Raw genomic sequence first — 22,383 nt, forward strand, 5'->3', positions numbered from 1 at the left:
GAAGTGCTGAAAACAGAATAAGAGACACCTCACTATCAAGATCACTGCCTTTCCTGTTACATCCCAGGAAAGCATCACTACTCCACCAATTTAAAGCCTTGGTGTGTATTTTTTATATTCACTATTTCAGGCGCTAGTGTTTTGGGGTTCACAGGAGCTATTTGTTCCCTTTCAAAATTCCCTTTTCCAGCTTCTGCCTCCTGAGCATCTTCCTTAACAAACAAACAAACAAACAAACAAAACACACACACACACACACACACACACACACACACACACACACAAATCATACAGTATTCTTATGGGGTATTGGTATGATATTTAGTTTTTGGAATGTTATCATATTGGTTCTGGTGTTTAAGTTATAATTTTACTGTGATTTTGTATAGCACTCTTATTGTAGGATTGCCACGATCCTTCTTTTTCTTTTTCTTCTTCGTGTGTGTGTGTGTGTGTGTGTGTGTGTGTGTGTGTGTGTGTGTGTGTGTGTGTGTGTGTGCGTGTGTGTGTGTGTGTGTGTGTGTGCGCGCGCGCGCGTGTGTGTGTAACATAAGGTGCAAGGGATATTTCATTGAATTAAATGCACTGAAGAAATTCGGCCTATCATGCCATGTATCCAGCTCTGTCAGGACGCAGACATAGTGCCATCTGGTGGATTTGATTAATATGATACAAATCATGTGCATGACAGTGAATTTAGTAGCCTTGTCATAGGTTGCTATTGGTTTTAATAGAAAAATGCAGGGCTTGAATAATAAATATATGTCTCTAAATTTTTAAATTGTCATGGCATGTTAGTGCTGCCCACAAAGTAGACCAGGGCTATTTTAAAATGGTAAATTGACATCGACCGGGTTAGGTATAAAAAAGGAGCAGATACCACAGGCTTTGAAGCTTGCAGAGGGTTGGTATTAATTGATGAGGGTTAAAGCCAAATAGTGGCTGCTGGTGGATTCCACTAAGTCAGCCACATTCCTCCTTTACTTGTGGCGTTGAGGAGGAGCTCAGTTGTTTATTCATTCACGTCAGCCCCTCTCTCCTTCCCTTCCTTCCTTCCTGCTACACACAACGGGGACCCACCGTTGTAACTGTTTTTCCGATATTAAAAATAATCACAGTCACGTCGCCACCATAAACCGATTTTGGAATCAGGTGAGTTGCATTTTTTTCTAATTTGCTGATAATAGAGGGAGCAGGCTGCTGGCGGAGCATTGACTTGTCCGGCCCGGCGAGGCGGAGTGTTTCCTACCGTAACTTATTAAATTCCTCCTGACCAGCCGAGAAAATATATGCGTGTGTCTATGGCGACATTATTGGCTGTACATGATTTCCCCCCCCTCGCAGTGCACGTTTCGCTGCGTTTTTACGCTTTACCGAAAACAAATGGCCGATGTAGGTCAGCAACTACAGTCAAAATGTCGTCTTTTCTTTTTTCTTTTTTTTTTTTTTTTTTTACTTCCACATTCTCTCATGCCACAAACAGATGGCGTCGAGAGGGGGATGGAGAGAATGGGGGAAAGGGACGCAGGAGTCGGGGCTACAACAGGCCACGTTAGCCCGTGTCTGTACATCATTAATGTATAGTCTACATATGTATACCTATCCCTGCATGCGAATAGCGGGGCCGAGCCCAAGATGTCTTGCGTAGGCCCGTCTTGAACAAAGTTTTTCCTGTTAAGTTGTCAGGCCTTTTTTTTTTTTTTTTAAAGATACAGCGCGTGTGCGGGAGAATATGGCTTTATTACGAGCAGCCAAGCGTGCACAATTACATTGTGAAACTGCCTGGCGCTGACATCCATCCGCTGATGCGCCCGCTGTTTGGTCAGCTTTGGTGTGGCATGCAATGCAATTGAGGCCACAGTTTGGTCACAACCCTGTGTGCAGCGGGGATATTTTGACACCGCACCGGGAAGATGCAATGCAGCAGATAACCTATAGCCCTGTAGAGCTGCTTGTTTCAGCCGGGAGACACAGGCTTACCGCCACCAGTTGGCTGACGCGTCACTTGGCTGTCAGATATCACTGAAAGGCCACTTTAAGTGTGTCAGGTACCCTCCACTGGCTGAGCACTTGAGGGAAATGCATCTCACACTGGATGTCTAGGAATATGAGTGGCCTGGATTTGCATATGCGCTTGGATAAAATAAAAAATCCCAAACTGCTAGATAAGTGACTTGAGTGCCATTTCACTTATTGAAATGCTAGGCAAGCCTTAATAAAACCCTCCCCCCTTGCATGCAATGCTTAATCATATATTGTGAATGCTATATGTGCAGGCCTACTGCTCACCTAGGCAGCAGCCCAGGCTGCCAGCTGGTATGTAGAGTATGCCTGGGGTGATGTGACTCTATTCACTGCCAGTGCACTTCAGTAGCTGATAATAATTAAAAAGACATCCTTCCTTGAAGTCTGTGGATCTTTTAAATTGAGCTGGAAATGTTAAAGTGATACAGCATTGCTCTTCAGGGTTTTACTGCCAAGCAGATGCAACAAATTGACATACGTTTATTTTGCTGTCAAATCAGATTTCTTTTTTCCACATATTGTTTTCACATTCATTTTTGAAAGTGACCCATGTCAGACCTAATGGGTGACTGCTGGGTTTCTCACCCAGGATATGTTCAGGTTCACTGTGAAAAAGGACATGAGATGCATGTATGGCCAAGTCTTTGACTGGAGTCTTCCCCTGTCATTGAACTTGGCTTTGAGGCTTTTGCGGTGCTGCAACCAACTTTTGTTGTGGTTCAGCTCCGTCATTCCTCTCGCAGTTGTTTTGAGCTCAGATTGTGATATGTTCCCTCAAGTTTTTTTTTTTTTTTTTTTTTGACTGTGTAGTCACAAAATGAAACTAGCAACTTCACTGTGTCTCCTTTGGCTGCTTGAGTCTCTTGTGTTTACTGTATGTTAATGGTCTGTCTTATGTGCTCTGCTTTGTGATTTTTATGTATTGCACTCAGTGGTGGACAATACAGGTGTTTGATGTAGACAGTGTTTGTTTATTGTAGTGGTGAAGGCCTGTTTGATGATGATGATGACGATGATGGAGTTATGTTTGTGTATCAGATACACATTCAGATAGAGGGATGCCACTTGATTTAACAATCGCCACAGCAAGTCTTTAAAATATGACTGTTTATGTTCTTCTACACAGCCTCTGATGGGCTACCAGTTTGTGCCCAGAAATTTGTCAATATTAATAAAAAGCATTGGCGAGGTCCCAGCATTTTGGGTTTGTACTTGGTCAGCAAGAGTGATGCCTCCAAGTTTAATTGCACAGTTTCAATATTTCTTGGCATACTTGAATTGTACAGTGATGAATGAATTTCCCAAAGTTTGGATCGATAATGTGTTATTACTGCTGTTGCTACTACACATCTGTATGCTACGCGGAGGATCAGAAGCCTTTCTCTCATGTATCATCAGTGAGTATGTTGACTGTGCTTCAACCCAGACACATAGAAATCAGACCAGGGCATACACAGGGAAATATCTCACTATTAAACATTTTGAGCCGATTGAGCAGCACCTCTAGCTTGTCATCTAGACGTGAGCTAATGAATGGGGATCCATAAAAATAAACAAACAACAATGATTTTTTTTTTTTTTTTTTTAACAACACTGAAACTTGTATGTGAAGATAAATCAAAATCTATTTTTATGTTTGTTTGTCACATATAAATGTTAGTGATTTTTGCTATTTCGACCAAGTCCCGTGGGAAGTTGGGATATGGTTGGGGTAAAAGGTTCAGAGCAGCCAATGATGGTGTCAGCACATTGCAGTGCTCCGCTGTGCTGCAGGCAGGGTTAAAAAAAAAAAAAAAAAAAAGAGAAAAAGAAAAGAAAAAACAGAGGATGATGTTTCTCGAAGCACAAAGGCCTAATGTGTAGGGCCTGTTGGTTATAGCCATGCTGAATGACCTCTCGAGTGTTGTGCCTCTCAGTTTGTATGGGTTATCTATGAATGTAATGTGGAATTTGAATGTTATAATACCACCTTATAGAAAATGTAGGGTCTGCAACACTGAACCCTTCATGTAAAGCTGAAAAATATCAAAATGAATGTAATCATATTGTCTAAGTAAGCTACAAGTTTGTTATGTACAGCTTCATTAATAATTTGTGCAATTTATTTTTTTAATCACTGCATAAAGGGCAATTAATTTGCCTTTGGGTCACTGTTTTGCTTTTAGTGTTTGATACAATTTTCTGCTCATCTGAAACCCCTCAGTCCTGAAGTCCTTACATTTTCAGTTTCACTACCTCGCTCAATTTCTGTTAATAATGCAAGTGATATTCCTTGTTGCTTGTGCTGGTGAATGAAGGTGACTACTCTTGGAAAATTAGTTATTAGCCTCACTAGATAGTTTGTTCCTGAGATAGGAGCAGATGTTTGTGTAAAAACAGACTTTTGTTTATTCATGAAATACATTCTAGATTTATTCCTAGAGTAATCTGCAATCGGCCAGTGATGATTTCACCTGTCCACAAGCCGTGGTGGACAGGTGAAATCCTGTTTTCTCTCACATTTTACCTAATTTTTTAAAAGTTTAACACACACATGTACAAATTTGCACGAAGAGAAGGTACACCACTTCCTTTCAGCCTCACTCAAATCAACTTTTACTATTATTCCAAAGAATTTGATAAGACAAAATGAAATTACATGATTTTTTTTTTCTATTAGAATCCATGCAGTGGTGCAGTTTTGCTGCTGAAATATCACTTATGACCAGATGTAGACCATTATTAATTAGTCATTGTCTGTAAATCTTCAATATGGCTCGGGATTTGCATGGCGGAGTGTATGCAGAGGAAGTTTTTAATAGACAGAACGCAGAGTGTAATGCTTATTAAGTGCAAGTCATGCCTGTCAGTTTTGGTCTCACTGCTGGTCTGGCTAAGTAGTGTCTCTGCCAGCTTTTGCTGTGTGAAGTTGTTACTAGTTGTCTGGCTAGTCTGTTCGGGCTTGTCAATCCTCTCAAATCCAGCCCAGCTCTCTGCATGACAAAAAAAAGATTAATGGCGCTGACTATATTTTGATGCTTTTTTAACCGAAAACTGTATCGTCCAATCTGTTCATTGATTTGTTGATGAAAATATTCTATTGCCAGTGTTTTACAATCTGGATGTTCAGCTCCTAGGCGTCTCTAATGAAGACGACTGTTCTCCTCCTTTCATTATTTCCTCCGTTTTCTGTTTTTATTCTGATTGCATCTCGGTTGTTAGCCCACATCTTGTTTCATGATTGGGCTTTAATCATCAGGGCCTACAGGCTGTTGTCCTAGCCAGGTAGTCAGTCAACCAGTCAGTCAGCCACAGTAGGTAATAGGCAATAAAACACGATAATAATCACAGTATATTTTTTCTCAATATAAATACAAAAATGTTCAATAAAATGGCAATAGATTTATACCAGTTTTATTTCATGATTAAGACACAAATTGCCAATCATGTGGCAAGAACAGAGAAAGGTCTGTTTGCACGCCAGGTCACAAATGAGGAGACACACATCACACACAGGAACTGCACACTGTATTATTCTGCTTCCAGGCTAAATGAGCAGAATGATAGTGATTAGCATTCTGCTTTCTACAGATTTCACATACAAGCAAAAAGTGGACTTTGTGACCTAATTATTTGATGTAAATTGAGGTGTTTATTGATATGGACTGATGTGATAAATCTATATCCTGGTAACATTTTTGGCCATGTCGCCCAGGTAAGCATAATCAGCTTTGGCCTTCAGCTCTACTCAGATAGCAAACTACCACTTTCTAGCATATTGCAGAACAGGAGCCTGGTTCATGTCCTCTTGAATGTAATTTCAGCTGTGTGTGTTTGTGTGTCGGCACACACACACACATGCATGTGTGTGTGCATGGGCTCATGCACACCTATGCCTATCTCTTTTGTCTCTCCCTTTCTGTCTGTGCCATTCTCTATTTCCCGTTCTCTCGTTTGCTCTCTTTCCTTTCACACTGACTCGCTCTCTCTGTCTTTTGGTGATGAGGCTTTTGTCGTGATGCCGTGCAACACTTGGGTCAGTGATGCTGGGCTGGGTGCGCTTGTGTTGGTGGCCTTACAGATGGTCACATGTGTTTAGCTGAACTACACCTCGGTGGAAATTGTTGTCCTTTAGGAAACCAGAGAAACTACGGCCATGTTACAGTGCAGGTTTGATTGACGCCTTGTAGCCTGCCACTCCAGTATCAGGCGTTTACTGGTGATGTGTCGTACATAAGGAGGCTGCAGTTGGATTATTTTTCAGGCTGTTTGGAAAGTAGTTGCACAGGTGAATTGAATTAACTCCTTACATGTGTGAGAATATCGGTTTCTCTTTGAGATTTCAATCAGTTGAGGCCTTTGGGGTCACCGTGGCTTTGGATAAGGTTACTGCACTGGGTAGAGGAATAAAATGAAGTTATTAATGGGAGTCCCTGTTCTGGCAATTGAGCTCTTTCATCAATTAAGCATTGTGCATGCAGTAAGAAGAATAGAGATGCCGCAAGAACTGATACTTAAACACCATGTCAATGCCAAGTTTTTGGAAGCAATAGCAGCAATAGCTTTAACTTGTATGTGTAGATACTGAAGCACCTAGAGCTGCAGCCATGTTTACAGGACTGTAAAGCAGAATGAGAGGATTTAATCACACCACTGTATGTTGTTGCAGCAGGAGATTCCATACTGTTCCTCTCATCTTTAATTAGTGTTTTGTTGGGCTGCCTGCTTTATTTTCCACTCGAAGGGAGGCCATTGTCACTCTTGTAACACAGTGTTTTTATTCTAATGTAGCCTATATATTCAAATATTTGAAACACATAAAGTTTCTGTTTACTTGTTAAAGTTGTGTGTGCCGAGTTGCATTTCTGTTTTTGCTGTGACATCGGGTCATCGAGAATTGTGTTGGTATCAGCTATGAAATTATTGATTTTGTGGTGTCACCGAGAGAAGATGAGTATCAGTTTCATCTCATTGTGTCTAGTACTTAGTTTGTGGCAGTGCCTGGTTGTTCTGCAGGAGTGTGTATTTTTAAACAGATGCTAGTCTGCTGTGTATGCTGAGGATGCGGTGTGTTGTGAGGCTTTTGACAGCTGTCTGTCTTGACGCCAGATAGCTCTGACCACAATTGAGAGCTGGGAACAGATAGGCTTACTGATGAACACAATCAGATGAAGTGTAGTTACCAAATATAGAGGAAAAGGATGTTATCACGAGTGCATGCAGAGACTTTTGAAGAATGGCACTGAGGTTAGATTAAGAAGGCTAGAGGGACTTACAGGAGGCTTGGTGAGTAGGGAGGCCAAACAAGGTATCCAAGCATCTGCCCGGCTGAAGTGTCTTTGAGCAACACCCTGGATCCCAACTAGCTCCAGGGGTGCTGTTGTATTTTGACCCTGCATTCTGATCTTTGACCGAGGAAGTCAAGTTTAAAGAGAATTTCCCTCTGGGAATCATTGAAGTGTCAGATCACTATTATGTTGTTCTTGAAATAGCCCCATTCTTTAATAACAGGGATTATTTCATGTCCTGTCGTGACCTTTTTATTGGGGCTCCCCATGCTACAGATATGGTAAACTAGGTCTCAGTAATTAAGAAGTTGATTGGAAAAAAAGAGAGCAATGGAAGAATGGTACAGATACTGGAGGAGAAAAGATAAGAAGAGAGTGATGAAAAAGGGGGAGAAAGGGGGGAACGTATCCATGGAAACATGAGGAAAGAGTGATTGGGAGAGGCAGAGAAACGAGTGATGTAGTTTGAAACTGTTAGTTACAAAGCACCGGAACAAAATGGTAGGCCCACAACAGCATTTAGGAGAGCAGAAGAGTCGACGTTTATCGATATTTTAGACCGTATTTGAGCGTGGAATTAGACCCAAAGTCATTTTGTTTGACCGTTTCATACCTAGACCCTTCATAATGCCATTTTAAATACATTTGTGACACAATGAGAAGCAAAGGAATGAAAACATTCTGATTTGATCGGTTTAAATTCATTTCAGTCAGTTTCAAAAGGCAGTTATATTCTCAGTGTTGTTTGGCTGGTTTGGATTGATTTCCTTAATAAATATAAAGTAACCCAGATTCGTCTGCTCTGTCACCCCAGATTCATGTGAAAATGGAGAAATAACAGTGAGATGTTCTGTGTTTGTGCCACTGTCAATAGAAGTCATGTTACCGTTTTCCAGTCATATGTAAAGAGAGTAAAAATAACATTTTGCCAAGAACAGTTGACATGCTTCATGTTGTGGAATTTACAATGGGACTCTGTTCCCAAAGGACTCTACATGAAATATATATCTTCCTCAATAGGCTGCTGTAATGTATCATTTATACCTGGTGTCAGCTTTGATGCCGTGTTTCATAGGTGGCATTGTGTAATATGGGTTTCAGATCAAAACTTGAGTACAGGGCCAAAAAAACACTCAGCTAGGGGTGTAAAACCCCCCAAAAAAACCAAAGAAAAGAACCGTTCAACACACAATACACCCTACAAAGTGCAGTGTATCCACTGTATTAGAGCGATACAACCACATGAATGAATGAATATATTGTAAGTGTTTTATGTTTGTTTTGAATAGCCTACATAGAGTTTGGCCCTTGAAAGAATATTTGTTGATTTCATATGGTTATCCCAAAATCACTGAATGAAAAAAGAAGTTACTTTTTTATAAATAAGACAAACTAAAGAGCACATTGGAAATAGCAGTATTTTTTTTCTCCCTAATGTACAAAACAAACCGAACCAGAACCGAAACCGAAATCGAAACCGTGACTCAAAAACTGCAGTTCAATCCAAACCATGTTTTACTGAACCGTTACACCCCTATTATCAGTGCAGTTTTTTGGCCCCTCAACAGGGCAAGAATATGTGAAAGATTAGCAAAAGTATATTAAAATACATACACGTCTTGCTCACTGTCCTAATACTTCAGCTCAGGGGCGCTGCCAGGAATTTTGGGCCCCATGAAAAAAAAAAAATTATTTACTCGATGATGGTTTAATAATTTTATATTAGTTTTTACCTTTTTTTGGGGCCCCTGTCAGGCAAGGGCCCTTGGAATTGTCCTAACTTTTCCCCATATACGGCGCCCCTGCTTCAGCCTGTATGTTTTTCTTTAACCTGATAGAATTTCATGACAACAGGGAGAAGTTTGTGGGTCACTGAGCCACAGGGCAAGATAGTTCACCCCACGGTCGGGGGAGCATGACCCCAGCACTGGATGCTTTGATTTCAGTGTTTAAAATGGGCACAAATGGGTTATTTTTATGTCAGAGCTGTTCTCTGGAGAGGAGGGGGCTTCCTCCCCTCACAACCTTGGTTATTGTGACATCTAGCATCAGCAGCCAATTATTTGTATTCACTGTACGGCTTCACATTGAAATTTAAGATGTGTGGGGTCAAATATTTGATGGGACTGAGTTTTGACTCCTTTAAACCGCTGTGCACGAGTCAACCCAGACTGCCGTTTTGCTGTCAAATCCTCTTTCCTACTTTATAGAAAACTGACTATTGTTAGAACAAGAACTAAGACTCAAGCAAGATGTCTGGGTTTCACATCTGGAGCTGTTTGAAAGACAGCGAATGACTTACTGGTAACTACTAGATTGGTTTTATGGATAGAGTGTTTTATGGTTTTGTACCCCAAACAGATTTTATTCTGCAGTAATGTGTGTTCTGAACACAACATGCTGATAGGTGCTCTTCCAGCACCATTTTCATCTTCCCCAATTTATCCTCCATTGCTATGTCTTCCTCAGAATTTGAGGAACATATAATGGCTGTCTAAGCAGTGTTTTATCATTATTAATATTATTTCTTAGTTGTTGTTTTTTTTTTGGCTGCAATGACCTCTCTCAGATAGAAGAAACAACTACATTACCCCCTTGTTCAGGTCAGTCAACCCATGAAAAGAAGAATTGCATTTGTAATAGTACAATTTAAAGGAATACTTCACCCAAAAGCTGTCTGTTTTGTATTGTGTACGTAACCCCAAGTAATCTTGAAGATTTTTATCACATGCCTCATGGAGAATGAAGTAAAAACTGTAGCTATCTCTGTTGGAGTTGATTTGTGACTTTGACAAATAGCAGTTAAAAAAAAAAAAAAAAGGTCTAACAATGGCGATATTTCTAACACGGCTGCCCCGCTGCGCCTGGTGATGTCACTAGAGGGACGGTCATGGGTCACCCAAATTTCCAGGTTCCATCCTGTGGACAAAATGAATATTGTTGCAAAAATTCAACTCTTACAACCATCTTTACCACTGACATTTCACATTTCATTTTCACATGAATGTTGTCGGCGGCACGGTGGTGCAGTGGTTAGCACTGTCGCCTCACAGTGAGAAGGTCCTGGGTTCAATTCCCACCCAGGGTCCTTTGTGTGTGGAGTTTGCATGTTCTCCCCGTGTCTGCTGGCGACCTGTCCAGGGTGTTTTCTTGCCTTCGCCCTATGAGCGCTGGGATTGGCTCCAGCACTCCCGCGACCCTAGTGAGGATATGCGGTTTAGAAGATGAATGAATGAATGAAATGAATGTTGTCATCAAATTTTATGGGGATCACCCAACATATTTGCAAACATTCCCCATTCAATTGTTTAGCATTTCCCAAACCTATCTGTGTGCGACTGGCCTTTACCCTCACTGAGCTGGAGACCCGCCCCTGCCGTTTGCTCATTGGCCAGGAGTCGAGCTCCTTTCTCATTGGCTACATGGATGCCAGTCTTGTCCATGCTAACAGAAGTGGACAGTTGGGGGAACCTTTGCTCTTCATGAGGCATTAGCCTAATTAAAACCTTTTTTGTCAGACATTCAAGCCTATGGTAAGTATATGATACAAAATAGATTTTTGGTGAAATATTTCTTTAAAGTAACACAGTTTTCCATATATCATGGTATAAATAAGTTAACTACAGAGGGTACTGGAACTGAACTGAGAATAGACCAACAACTCTGGAGCTTCCGGTTCAGTCGCTTTGCCAAAAGAACGAGACAACAAACGCACTGAGGAACTGTTTAGTCCCTCAAACAAGGTCTGTAGCGGACGCTGAGTATCTTTGGATTTAGGTGGGTGATTTTTGTGGTGTCAAACACGTTTTAAGGTGCAACCAAAAAAGAAAAAAAAAACAAAACAAAAAACAAGTCGCTAGCATTACCTAGCTTAGCATTTGCTAGCTTAGCATTATGGTTGTAGACATTGAAGTTAACATCTAGGGATGCGTGCATATGTGTGTGTGTGTGTGTGTGTTTAAAACATCATGTTGATAACATGCAATGGTTGTAATGTGTAATGTAACAGATGCACTCTGTGGTCTTTCTAAATACACAGTTGAACATTTACAGGATGACACTGCCAAATGCCAACAAGAAACCCCATTCATTTTCGCTACAGGCAAACAAACAAACAAACAAACAAACGAACAAATAAAAGAACCGGATGTGCCCTGAAAGCCCTGACCACTTGGCTGTTTTCTGGGCTCAGGAGCAAACCTAGGGTCTGAACATCCCAATTGAAAAACAGCAGAATTGGTTGACCTGTTCGTTTAGACCGCGCTCCAACATCCTTTGCTGTGAGTGGTGGAAAAAGACAGTAATGCTGAACAGACAATGCCAGAGCGGCGCTCACTCACAGCTCACAGAATAATGAGGCATGCTGGACAATTCCTAACGCCTGATGCTGTGGTCCTCCATACATAATACAGGATACACAGTGAGCTATCACACAGCCACATGTGGGGAAGTGCTGTTTTCCCTCCCAGCCTGCGAGCCGCTAACGTCTGCCTGCTCGGCCTGGACAACCATCACAACACCGGCTTGATGCAGCTTTAGGGGGTTAGCTGGTTAACTGTCTGTGTGGCTACCTAGCTAAGCTTAACGGTGTAAGATGGTACACTTAATCAAAGCGATCACCTGCAGTGTCAGGTGAGACTGTAACCCTACAAGTTCTGCTGCTGTTACTCACAGCTTAAATTGAGGGATGACAGCATGTAAATCCACTCTGTCAACGTGTTAACCAGGCGCTTGCTGCAGTGAAACGGTATCATAAAGGTATGATTTGGACTGTGGTTTGCTTGGCTGTAAAATACATGGCTAATCAGGAAAGAAAAAAAAAATAGGCCCCTTGGTCTCTTGTTCCCGTGGTGTCTGAAAGAACAATCAAGACTGCTCCTAATGCATTTCTTGTCCCCAGGACATTAAGCCCTGCAGTGTCAATTCTTTCAGGGTCCACTCCATCACTTCCTGTTGCCTTGTTAAGCCCTTTTAAAGGCATAAACTGCAAAATCTAAACGAGTAAAATGTTCCTGCTGAGTAAAGCCCTTTGTTATCCGTCTGCTTTCTAGGTCTATTAATGTCATGTGAATCTCAAAGACGGGCACATTTTGCACAAAATCATCTGATATTTACACTGCACATTGTTTCCATTTGTTTGCAGTTGAATCATGGGCATAGCTCGAAGCACTCAGTGGACATTGGTGTGTGTGTGTGTGTGTGTGTGTGTGCATTTAAGCAACTTGCATGTATTTGAGCATCTATAACTTAAATTAAGCGAAGTGTGAAGACAGTTAGCAAGGCCTAGCATCATCATTGGCAGGGATTTCAAAATACACCTGAACAGAGTCTTTTACATGGGTGAGCACAACTGATGTTGGCATATTGGTGTGTGTGTGTGTGTGTGTGTGTGTGTGTGTGTGAGAGAGAGAGAGAGAGAGAGAGAGGGAGAGAGAGAGAGAGAGAGAGAGAGAGAGAGAGAGAGAAAAAGAGAGAGAGACTTGGTGAAAATCAACAATGCCATTGTGTGTGTGTGTGTGTGTGTGTGTGTGTGTGAGTGAGTGTGTGTGTTTTTGCTGCAGCCATGTTTGTGAAACCACAAAATAGAGAGAGATACGTTTTGTGCTCTCTCCCTCTCTCTTCCTCTCTCGCTCGCTCCCTTTTTCTACCTCTTTCTTTTCTACCTCTCTTTCTGTTTTTCTCTCTCCAGCTCTCTTTCCCCTCCCCCTCTTTCTGTTCCTCTTTCGTCCTCTCTCCCTCTTTCATTCTCCCTTCCCCCTCCCTCCCTCCCTCCCTCCCTCCCTCCCTCTTTCTTTCTCTCTTTTTTTCCCTCTCTTGCTCTCGGTTTCCATCTCGCTCTACCCCTCCCTCTCTTTCTGTCTTGCTCTCTCTCCTCTTCTCTCCCTCCCTTTCCCTCGTTCTTTCTCTCTTTCTCTCTCTCTCTCTCACGTTGCACACTGCCCCTCCCTCCCTGTCTTTCTCTCTCACGTTGCTCCCTGCCCCATCTCTTTCTCTCTCTCTTTTTCTGTCTTTTTTCTCCCTCTCTCTGTCTCGCTCTCTGTCTCTCTCGCTTGTTCACTCTCTCGCTCTCCCTCTAACATCCTCCCCTCCCCCACTGCTGCTGCCTCTCATTTTCTCTCATTCCCTCTCTCTCTCTCTCCCTCCTCTCTCACTCTACCATTTCACTCACTCACTCGCTCCCTCACTCATTCGCTCACTCACTCACTCACTCACTCACTCCCCCTCCCTTCCCTGTTCTCTGTATCTCCTCCCCTCCCTCCCCCTTCAATCCCTCTTTCATTCCATGCAATCATCTGTTCTCTCCCTCCTGCTCTCTCTCTCTCTCTCTCTCTCTCTCTCTCCTGCTCTTTCTCTCTCTCTCTGCTTCCTCCATTACGCCCCCATTTTGTCCTCTCCTCTGCCGTTTCCCTCTCTCTCTCTCTTTTTCCTCCATGTTCTCTCTATCCTGTTGTTTACCGTGCTCCCCATGCCATTTATGGTGCAAACTTTATTAAAAAAAACATCTTATCAACGATACAACAAACACAACAAACGTTTTCTGACTGGGAGAGAGCAGCAACATTTAAAATAATAAAACTATATACCTTGAATAAAAGCCTCCTTCCCCACCATATTGCATGTTTTCTTATCCAAGCAAACAGTTTATGGTGCTATTCATTGGCCTCTTTTTATTCACATTAACCCAAATATAATCGCCTGCTTACTGTAACAAACTGCCCAGAAGCCACCAGCGTACCCCAACAAGGTGGCTCTGTTAGCCTGTATTCAACAAGTGGCTAACTTGCTAGGCTAGAAAACAGGCGCAATTGGCAATGGTAAGCCTCACTGGAATGTAAACTAGATCAACCAGGTGACTGCTTCACCTCTCAGGTTCACAGACAGGGCGGCCTCATAATTTGAACTGCTCCTCCTTCACAGCTGGGATGAGCTGTCAAGGGCCGTAACCGTTGATAGCTCGGGAGGCTTCTGCTGTGACTGACATGTTGCTGCTCTTAATAATGCTCTAATAGGTGTTGTCTAGAAAAAAAAAAAGAGGTTTGAATAACCTCCCAAATTGCGCTGTGGCAAGAGTCCTAATGTTCTGGTAATTAGTTGGCGCTGAATCCGAAGTGACTTAGCAACAGCCATAGGTCAAGAATGTGGAGCTAACATGGCTGCCCATGAAGACAGCAATGGCCAAACTGTCTACCCATGGCTCTGTGAGATAGACCACAGGGCACAAGCGGCCTCTTCTGTCCCGGCTGTGTGTGTCTCTAGAGGACGGATGAACCAAGATGTCTGACACTTAAAGGAATACTCTGAGTTTTTTGGGACACCAGCCCATTAGTCAGCTTAGCTCAGAAATCCACCATGGGATACTATTGCACTCCTCTATACCATCAGCCTGTGATGCTCAGTGCATCCCAGGAGATATTTTGTAATGAAGTGTTGCAATTTAGTTTATTAAAGAACCACTTTCCCCTCAGTTTGCCTCCTTACTTCTGATTCAGATACTGATTTTCTACATTTCTGAAAATGGCTTTCGACAAGCGCCAGACTACGAGTGAGCAGATGTTGCTGTCAGTTGTAGATTCCATATGCTGCTGTTTAAAAGTGCTGGAGTTAGTGCCAGCAATAGTGAAGGCCTAGTAATAGCAAAAGATTTATTTATTTTTTTATTTATTTATTTATTTTTTTTCCCCCAGTTTTGAAAAAGTCGGTTGCCCCCTTGCTCAGACTACAGCATGTCTGGTTGTTGCTTTGCATTATGATCCATTGAGGCAACTGTCAGTGGACAAATTGCCAAAGCTGTGATAGTTGGTGGCTAATATTTCAAAAGGAAATAAACCAATATGAACCAAAAAGCAACTAATAACACATGGTTTTCGGTGTTTTCCCCCCAAAAATTGCATACCAGGCCAGGCAGCATCTGGCAGGGATGGGAGGGTGTCGGCATGGTTGGTTGCTGTGGTGCGTGTGATCTTAACTTCATCCCTCACCCATAAACTTTGTCTGGGATAGTTAGCCCACATTAATTTAGATGGTGTCATTTAGCTTCAGTAGGTAGCTAGTTTCTGAAGTAACACTGGCTACATTTTGATGTCATCAGGCAGCAACTGCATGAATAGTATTTTGTGATGAACATTAATGGTAAGACAGCATCAAAATCTTTGTTGTCTTGACTGTAACCTGTAAAGTGCCAAAACTGAATTATGTCTCTACACATTGACAGAGGACCAGCTCATGTTAGACATGGGGACTAATGACCTGTTATGTATTTAAGTAAATTTGTGAATTTTTCCAACACGTAGGCCAGACTGATGGTTCTGGAGAGAACCCTGAAAATTGAGGCTGGAAGTGACATTGATAGGAAATCAGTTTTTTCCCTTCCTCTGGATGAATGCATAGTTGTTCTACTGCAATAACTGCAAAAATAAACTGTAGCTTCATCAACTATATTAAGTTAAATTGATCATTTTAGAGATGATAAATTTTGACTCTAGAGGCAGTATAATAATAAACACTAGTAACTATGTATTACTAAAAGGTCAGTTTCTTGGATGTAGTTGTACAGTCCCTTAAAGCAAATTTGAACTTTGTGAGTATTGGGTTGTATAGTTACCTGGTCGTTATGAGTCCATGTGGTGTTGAAATATCCTTTTTAGTTGCTCCGTGCTCCCCTTTTTTGGAAATCCATATCACTGTATTTGAGTCTCTCCATTCGCTTCCATAGTGCAGTAAAGCCCCCAAAATAACATTTTTTAAGTGCATAAACAGTGTACACGGTTTATAAACTGTACTCTCAGATTCATAATCTGTGCCCTCAAATTACGAATCCATGCCCATGGATTTGTAAATTGTGTTCTTGAATTTGCAATCTATGCGCTCAAATGACTTTTTTCTTCAGAAAACAGGAATTGTGATTCACATGCATGGTTTACAGATCCGTGGGAATGGATTCGTAGCATGGTTTAAAAACCAATGTACAGATTTCTACAGTTACACAAGTCTTTTGTCTTTTTTATTCTCAGCTGAACCCAGGTGGGCTCTGTGATTTGCCTCCCTGGCCTTATGTGGTCTTCTACAGTAGCTCTCAGCATTGAAGCAGGCAATTTGATTCCTCACTAACTTTACAGTAAAATCTCTTTGGATTATAAACTTGTGATCACTGACATACAGTATGTTGAGCTTCGACATGCAGCAGTTTCCCATTTGCCGAACTTGTTAGAGTCAGACTGTGAAAGATTTCTCTGACATTTCAGTAAGAGTGTCTGCCATCTCTTGTCTTCTGTTTTAAGTCATTTGAGAAGACACCATGCTAATACCTTCGTGGCTGCTGGACTAGCAGTCTTGAGGCCGGAAATCATCATCCATGTATTTGCACCAGCCAGGGGTGAAACTTAAGGATTTTGGCCACCAGCCCGGCCAGTTTATTTAGCTTCCGTAGCTACCCATAGAATCCACTCAAACAGTGTTCGCAGAGGACAGGCTTCGTCTTGGCTGGAGCTTCAATTAGTGCAGTGTTTCCTTGACATTAACTCAGCAGTGGTACGCCGCTAGAGCACAAATGTTACCGGTATTGCTTTAGAAAATGTGAAATGAGAAAAACATAACAGTTGAGTTTCACTTCAGTGAAGTTTTGGTTTAGCACTGAAAAATTGTGGTTTTGTCATGGTAAAGCATCTATGAGTAATAACAGTTTTACTGCTGAAACCTGCACATGAACCAAAACTAGAACACAGCAACATATGGACTTGGACCTAAACCAACCATAAGTAATCCTGTAAAACAACCATCAAAGAAACAGTGTAATAACTAGATAATTCACCATAAATTTACTATGGACTAGTAAAATGTTTAATTTATCTGTTGTGTTTAAGCACTGTGTGTGTGAAAACCCAGCACATGTTCGGGAAAGGTACAGAAGATGTAAAAACAAAGAACAGTAAGCACCTCTGTTCTTCTATTTTAAATGATACTTAATTGCCATACATTTCCAATTAAAATGAAGAAGATTCTTATTCTTCTTAAATTCTTGCTTCTGTGTATTGTCCTGATCAAATCCCGGAACAGCTTTTGTAGAGAAGATAGCCTAAACTCCCACTGGTAACTGTGAATGCTTTCTACCCATGTTAATTAGGCAACCTTCAGTGACGCTGATAGGATTTCAATGTAGTGAGTCCTCGGACCCGCAGGTGGTCATTTGAGTGGGTCCCCAATAAAATTTGTGTTTTGTGAGAAATTGTAGTGTTAAAGTCATGTTTGATGTTATATAGTTAAAATTATGGTTAAACAAATTAAACAAACAAACAAAAAATAAATCAATCAAACAAATAAAATCCCAGATCTGAAAACCTTTTTGGATAACAAGGTTTGTTTGGTTTATTTCTACTGTTTCAACACGGTGTTCCCCATGGACGGTAAATCATCATCGGCATGATTGACAGTGGCCATGTGAGTTTATTTACCAATAACAGGTTTGTAGCCTTGATTGCTGAGATGAAATCTGTGCTGCGAGGATTGATCTTGTTGCAGTGAAAGTAAGCATGTTGCGGTGATGACTAATGATGACGAAGTGACTAGTGGATTTTTTTTTTTTTTTGACAGTGATTTTTTTCTTTTGCTTATGTCTATGATATCAATACAGGTTTGTTGTTCACAATGTAGCATTATTAGACAAAAAATAGGGTGCGTCCCCTGGACATGTCAATTGTGAGTTTACTGCGTCCTTTTGGATTTTAATGTGTCAGAGACACGCAGGTCGTACACCTAGCACCATCACTGAACCATAATTACTTTCTTTAGTACATAAATCTAACTACAGTGCCTTTCAAACACAACCTACATTCTATATTTTCTCGCAGTGCCTTCAGTTCATGTTGAATGTGAAGCTCTAAGTAATGACATTTTTTCCCTCCTTTTTTTTTTTTGTGAATTCCTGCTTTTTAGACTGTTTATGTCTCATGTCAGTTCCTGTTGTCATGCATTTTCCCCCCATCATTTCCAGATTTCCGTATTCTTTAATCAAATCCTTACTTTTTCAAGTCATTAGAGCGGTCTTCTGCTAACGCCAAGGAGGTTATGCCTTACATCCCTCCAGCCTGAGTCAAAGTCCTGCCTTGCCTTTCAGTCTCATAGAAGCTAAGTGAATCGTCTGCTGTTGGAGGACTGCATACTAACAAATATTAGCTGGCTAAACTACCATAAACAAAGGACTGTGTTCAGTTTGGGAATTTACAGATGCACTCCGTGTCGCCATGCCACAGTGCAGTAACAACAAAAGATGTGGATGCAGGCTTGTTATTAGTGGTGGTTTAGTGTCATTGAGACAGTGTATGACCTTAAGGGAAAAGATGTTCAGTTTTCGGAAATCCATGTTATTGCTGATGTCATACAACATATCGTAGAAGACTGTTAACTCACACACTCATAAATATTTCAGCGTCAACAATTACTATCAAATGTCTATGCTTTCTAAGCTCCAACATGTCATCCATTGTGAGCTGTCATGTTTCCAAAAGGAGTAAGGCTTCTTTGTTTGTTTGTTTTTCGCTCCCTTTAGCCGTCCGTGCAAATAGAAGGGTTGCTGCATCATGCATAGGGGACAACATGTTGAGTCTAGTTTTTAGTTATTTATTTATCACTTCTTTGGGATGAAATTTTGTTTTCCCATTCACGACGGCTGCTTTTCAGCGTGGATTCCCGTTTCCCACTTCCCCTTGCTTTATTTGCAGCTTTTATTGTGTTGTCCCAATCTCGTCACGGGCGACAGAAACATGACCTTTTTGCTCTTTGTGGCCAGTTTTGGCACCATTTCACATCACCATGTCTATCCCTTCTCTCCACTCATTCACAGTTTCACTCTGTGGCTTGTTGGTTGCACGATGGCACGAAATGAGATGAAAGTTCCTCGCACTCAAACCTTTGATGGGTCTCTAGGCGTCAATCAGCAGCCTGATTTGGGCCTTTTGTGTTTATCATTAATGGCATCCTAAGAGTGATTAGCAGGCCTGATCTGATACGTCATTAACAATAGTAAAATATCTTCATTCTTTTACTCAGTTCTCATTGTCTGCTTCCTCTCTCTATCCATCTTCCATTTCTTCATATTCTTTTACCGCATTCTGCTCCTCTCTTCCCATCCCCCTCCATCTCTTTTTCTCTCTTTCTCTCTCTCTCCCCTTTCTCACTCACTTGCACACTCGCTCACCCACCCCCTCCCCTCTCTTTTTCTTCAGTATTCTTTCCTTCCACTCTCCTCCTCCTCCTCCTTCTCCTGTCTCTCTCTTTCTCTCTCTCTCTCTCTCCATGCTCTCTCTCACTTCCATTCGCTCATCTCCTTGTCAGTCACCTTCCATCTCTCTCTCTCCTCTCTCTCTCTCTCTCTCTATCTCTCTCTCCTATCATATACTTGTATCCAAGTCTGTGCATGAAAGAATCTTACAATACTTTTCTACACTCATAAGCGTTTCTTGATAAATGAGTGTGTGTATGTGAGAGAGAAAGAGAGAGAGAGAGAGAGAAACAAAGAGAAGCAGAGAGACGAGAGATACATAGGACACACATAGACAAAGACAGCGATAGACAGAGAAACAAAGCTAGGGGAAGAGAGACAGACAGGGATAGACAGAGACAAAGACAGGAAGATGGACAGAGGAGAAAAGAGGCTGAATGAATTGCATGAGTGCTGCCTGGTAGGGCTGTAATTTCAGACTGAAACAGTGTTGATTTTATTCCTGTGTGTTTGCCACATGTATATATTTGTGTGTGTTTGTGTGTCTGGTGACTTTGAGGATGTCGTAGCCCATTTATCAGCGGACTATCAAGGAGCCATGTGCGTCAGTGATATATGATCTGTGTGGGCTTCTTTTTTTGTTGTTGTTGTTGGTTGTTGTTTTTCAGGAGCTGAAAGCCTCACACTTATTTGTTCAAAGAATAGCCTGCTTGTTTATTTGTGTGTGTGTGTGTGTGTGTGTGTGTGTCTGGTCTATGTTTGTGCTGGTGTGACCAGAGTCACTACCGAAACTGTGTTGAGGAGGCGGGACCTGTTAGCCCCGCCCCCTCTCCTTCCCTCACGTATAAATAGGAGTGGAACATAGTCTATTCTCACTCAACACTCGCACTGAAGAATGAGATCCTTAAAGCACCTGAAACCTCACAGCAGGAGGAGCGTGGTGAGTTTAATGGCTGGGCAGCAAATTGGCATTTACTCATAGCATGTCAAGTAGTAGTTTAATGACATTCATTGAGAGACAGGTAGGGAATTGACACCAGCAGCGCCTCGATTTCCTTGTGATTTTCTTTGTGTGTGCGTGTGTTGCTTTTTTTTTTTGTTGTTGTTTTTGTTTGTTTGTGTTTTAAAGTTGACATCAATTTCTTGCTTCTCATTAAGTAAGAATTGTCTCCGCCGTCAACTCATCATTATCGCCTTCTCCAAAGGCTTTTAGACACATCCTCTCCAAGCTCTTTTAAACTCTCTCTGTTCCTATTTCTCACCCGTCTCTGTCACTTCACAATTTCATCTTTCATTTTGTCTGGCTTTCATTTTGTCTTTTTTATTCTCTCTCTCACTCTCTCTCTCTGTCTCTCTCTCTCTCTGTCTCTCTCTCTCTCTCTGTCTCTGTCTCTTTCTCTCTCTCTGTCTCTCTTCCTCTGTGTGTTTCAGTTACTCACTGCCTCTCCCTCTCTCCACCTCCCTTCCTCTCTCTTTCTCTTGCTCTCTTTTGCTTGCTGCCTTGCTCTCTCCCTCCCTCCCTCTCTTCCTCTCTCACTCTCTCACCCTCTCACTCTTTCACTCTGCCCTCCCTGCCTCTCTCTACCCCTCCCTCCCTCTTCTTCCTCTCCTGTCTCTTTTTCTCTTTTTCTCTCAGCCTTCCTCCCTCCCCCTTCTCCTTATCTCTCCTTCACTCTCCCTCTACCTCTTTCATTTTCTCTTTTTTCTCTTTTCCTCTCCCCCTCCCCTCCACTAGACTCTCTTGCCTGCTCTCTCTCTCTCTCTCTCTCTCTGCCCAGCCTCTATGCCCCCCTTCTCTCTCTAAGCTCTCTCTATTCCTCTCTCTGTCTCTCTCTAAGCTCTCTCTATTCCTCTCTCTGTCTCTCTCTATTCCTCTCTCTGTTTCTCTCTCTTGCTCTCTCTGTCTCTCTCTCTTGCTCTCTGTCTCTCTCTCTAAGCTCTCTCCTGCTTCTCTGCTCTTTCTCTCTCTGCTTTCTCTGTTTTTCCCCTGTTCTTTCTCTCTGCTCTCCTGTTTTTTTTCTCCTCCTCTCTGTCTGCTCCTTCTTTCTTGCCTCCCTGCTTTTTTTATTCTCTTTATTTCTTAATCTGGCTCTATTTTTCCTCTCTCTCTCTCTCTATCTCTCACTTGTATGTGTGTATGTGTGTAGATCAGCAGGCCATCTAATCCCACCGCACACATACACACACACACACACACACACACACACCAGTCATACATGGTTAGCACATTGGATTAAGACAATGTCTTGCATAGGTCCATTATTCTTGCATCACTACATCTCAGATCACTACATCCAAAGCCTTTATGATCAGACCGTCTTGACAAAGGTAAACTATTCATACCTGGACCAAAGACCTGGGAATAGGCTCTTCTTTCTGTCTCTCTTTCTATCTGTCTCTCTGTCTTTCTTGCTCTCTCTTTTTCTTTCTTTCTCCTTTCTTTCTCACTTGACAACGGGCTTAGAGAGACACTCTGATTGGAGGATGAGCCTAAACACCTTTGTCCTTATTGGATTAGGATAGATGAAGGACATATTCCCATTGGAGGAGAGTGTGCTGTGTCCACCTTGGTAATGGGAAAAGCTATTGCCTAACTATTATCATTTTTATCATGACTTTTCTCTCCTTAGCTTATACCTGTTTAAAGGCATAACCTTTAAATAATATTGTAACGAGTCATAGATCCATCAAATAAGGGAGAGATTATGGAAAGAGATGTAATTGTTTTTTTTAAATGTATTATTTATCTCAAATACAAGCATTTTTTTCCACCATGCTTTACAACAGAAGGTGTAATAACAAACTCCTTTGGCTGTTGACACCTCTGACTATGTTTATTTGTGGAGATATTTGCTAATTGCTTCCCCGCAGTGCCGC

The 22,383-nt window shown here is 41.8% G+C and overlaps 1 protein-coding gene across 2 annotated transcripts in view; it reads left to right on the plus strand.

Annotated features, from left to right (window-relative positions):
* Positions 1 to 978: 978 nt before the first annotated feature.
* Positions 979 to 22,383, plus strand: part of znf710b (zinc finger protein 710b) — a 30,399-nt gene continuing 8,994 nt past the window's right edge. Inside the window, exon 1 of one of the 2 annotated variants that reach the window (XM_030079795.1) lies at positions 979 to 1,152. Coding sequence is in view for 1 of the 2 variants with exons in the window: in XM_030079787.1 (XP_029935647.1) it covers positions 20,402 to 20,446 (45 nt within the window). In the remaining variant the exon portion in view is untranslated. Of the gene's footprint in view, positions 1,153 to 20,390; positions 20,447 to 22,383 lie in introns of those variants that run through there. The other variant, XM_030079787.1, reaches the window with a different exon arrangement.

The sequence above is a fragment of the Myripristis murdjan genome, chromosome 3 (assembly GCF_902150065.1).
Source record: "Myripristis murdjan chromosome 3, fMyrMur1.1, whole genome shotgun sequence".
NCBI classification, from domain to species: Eukaryota; Metazoa; Chordata; class Actinopteri; order Holocentriformes; family Holocentridae; genus Myripristis; species Myripristis murdjan.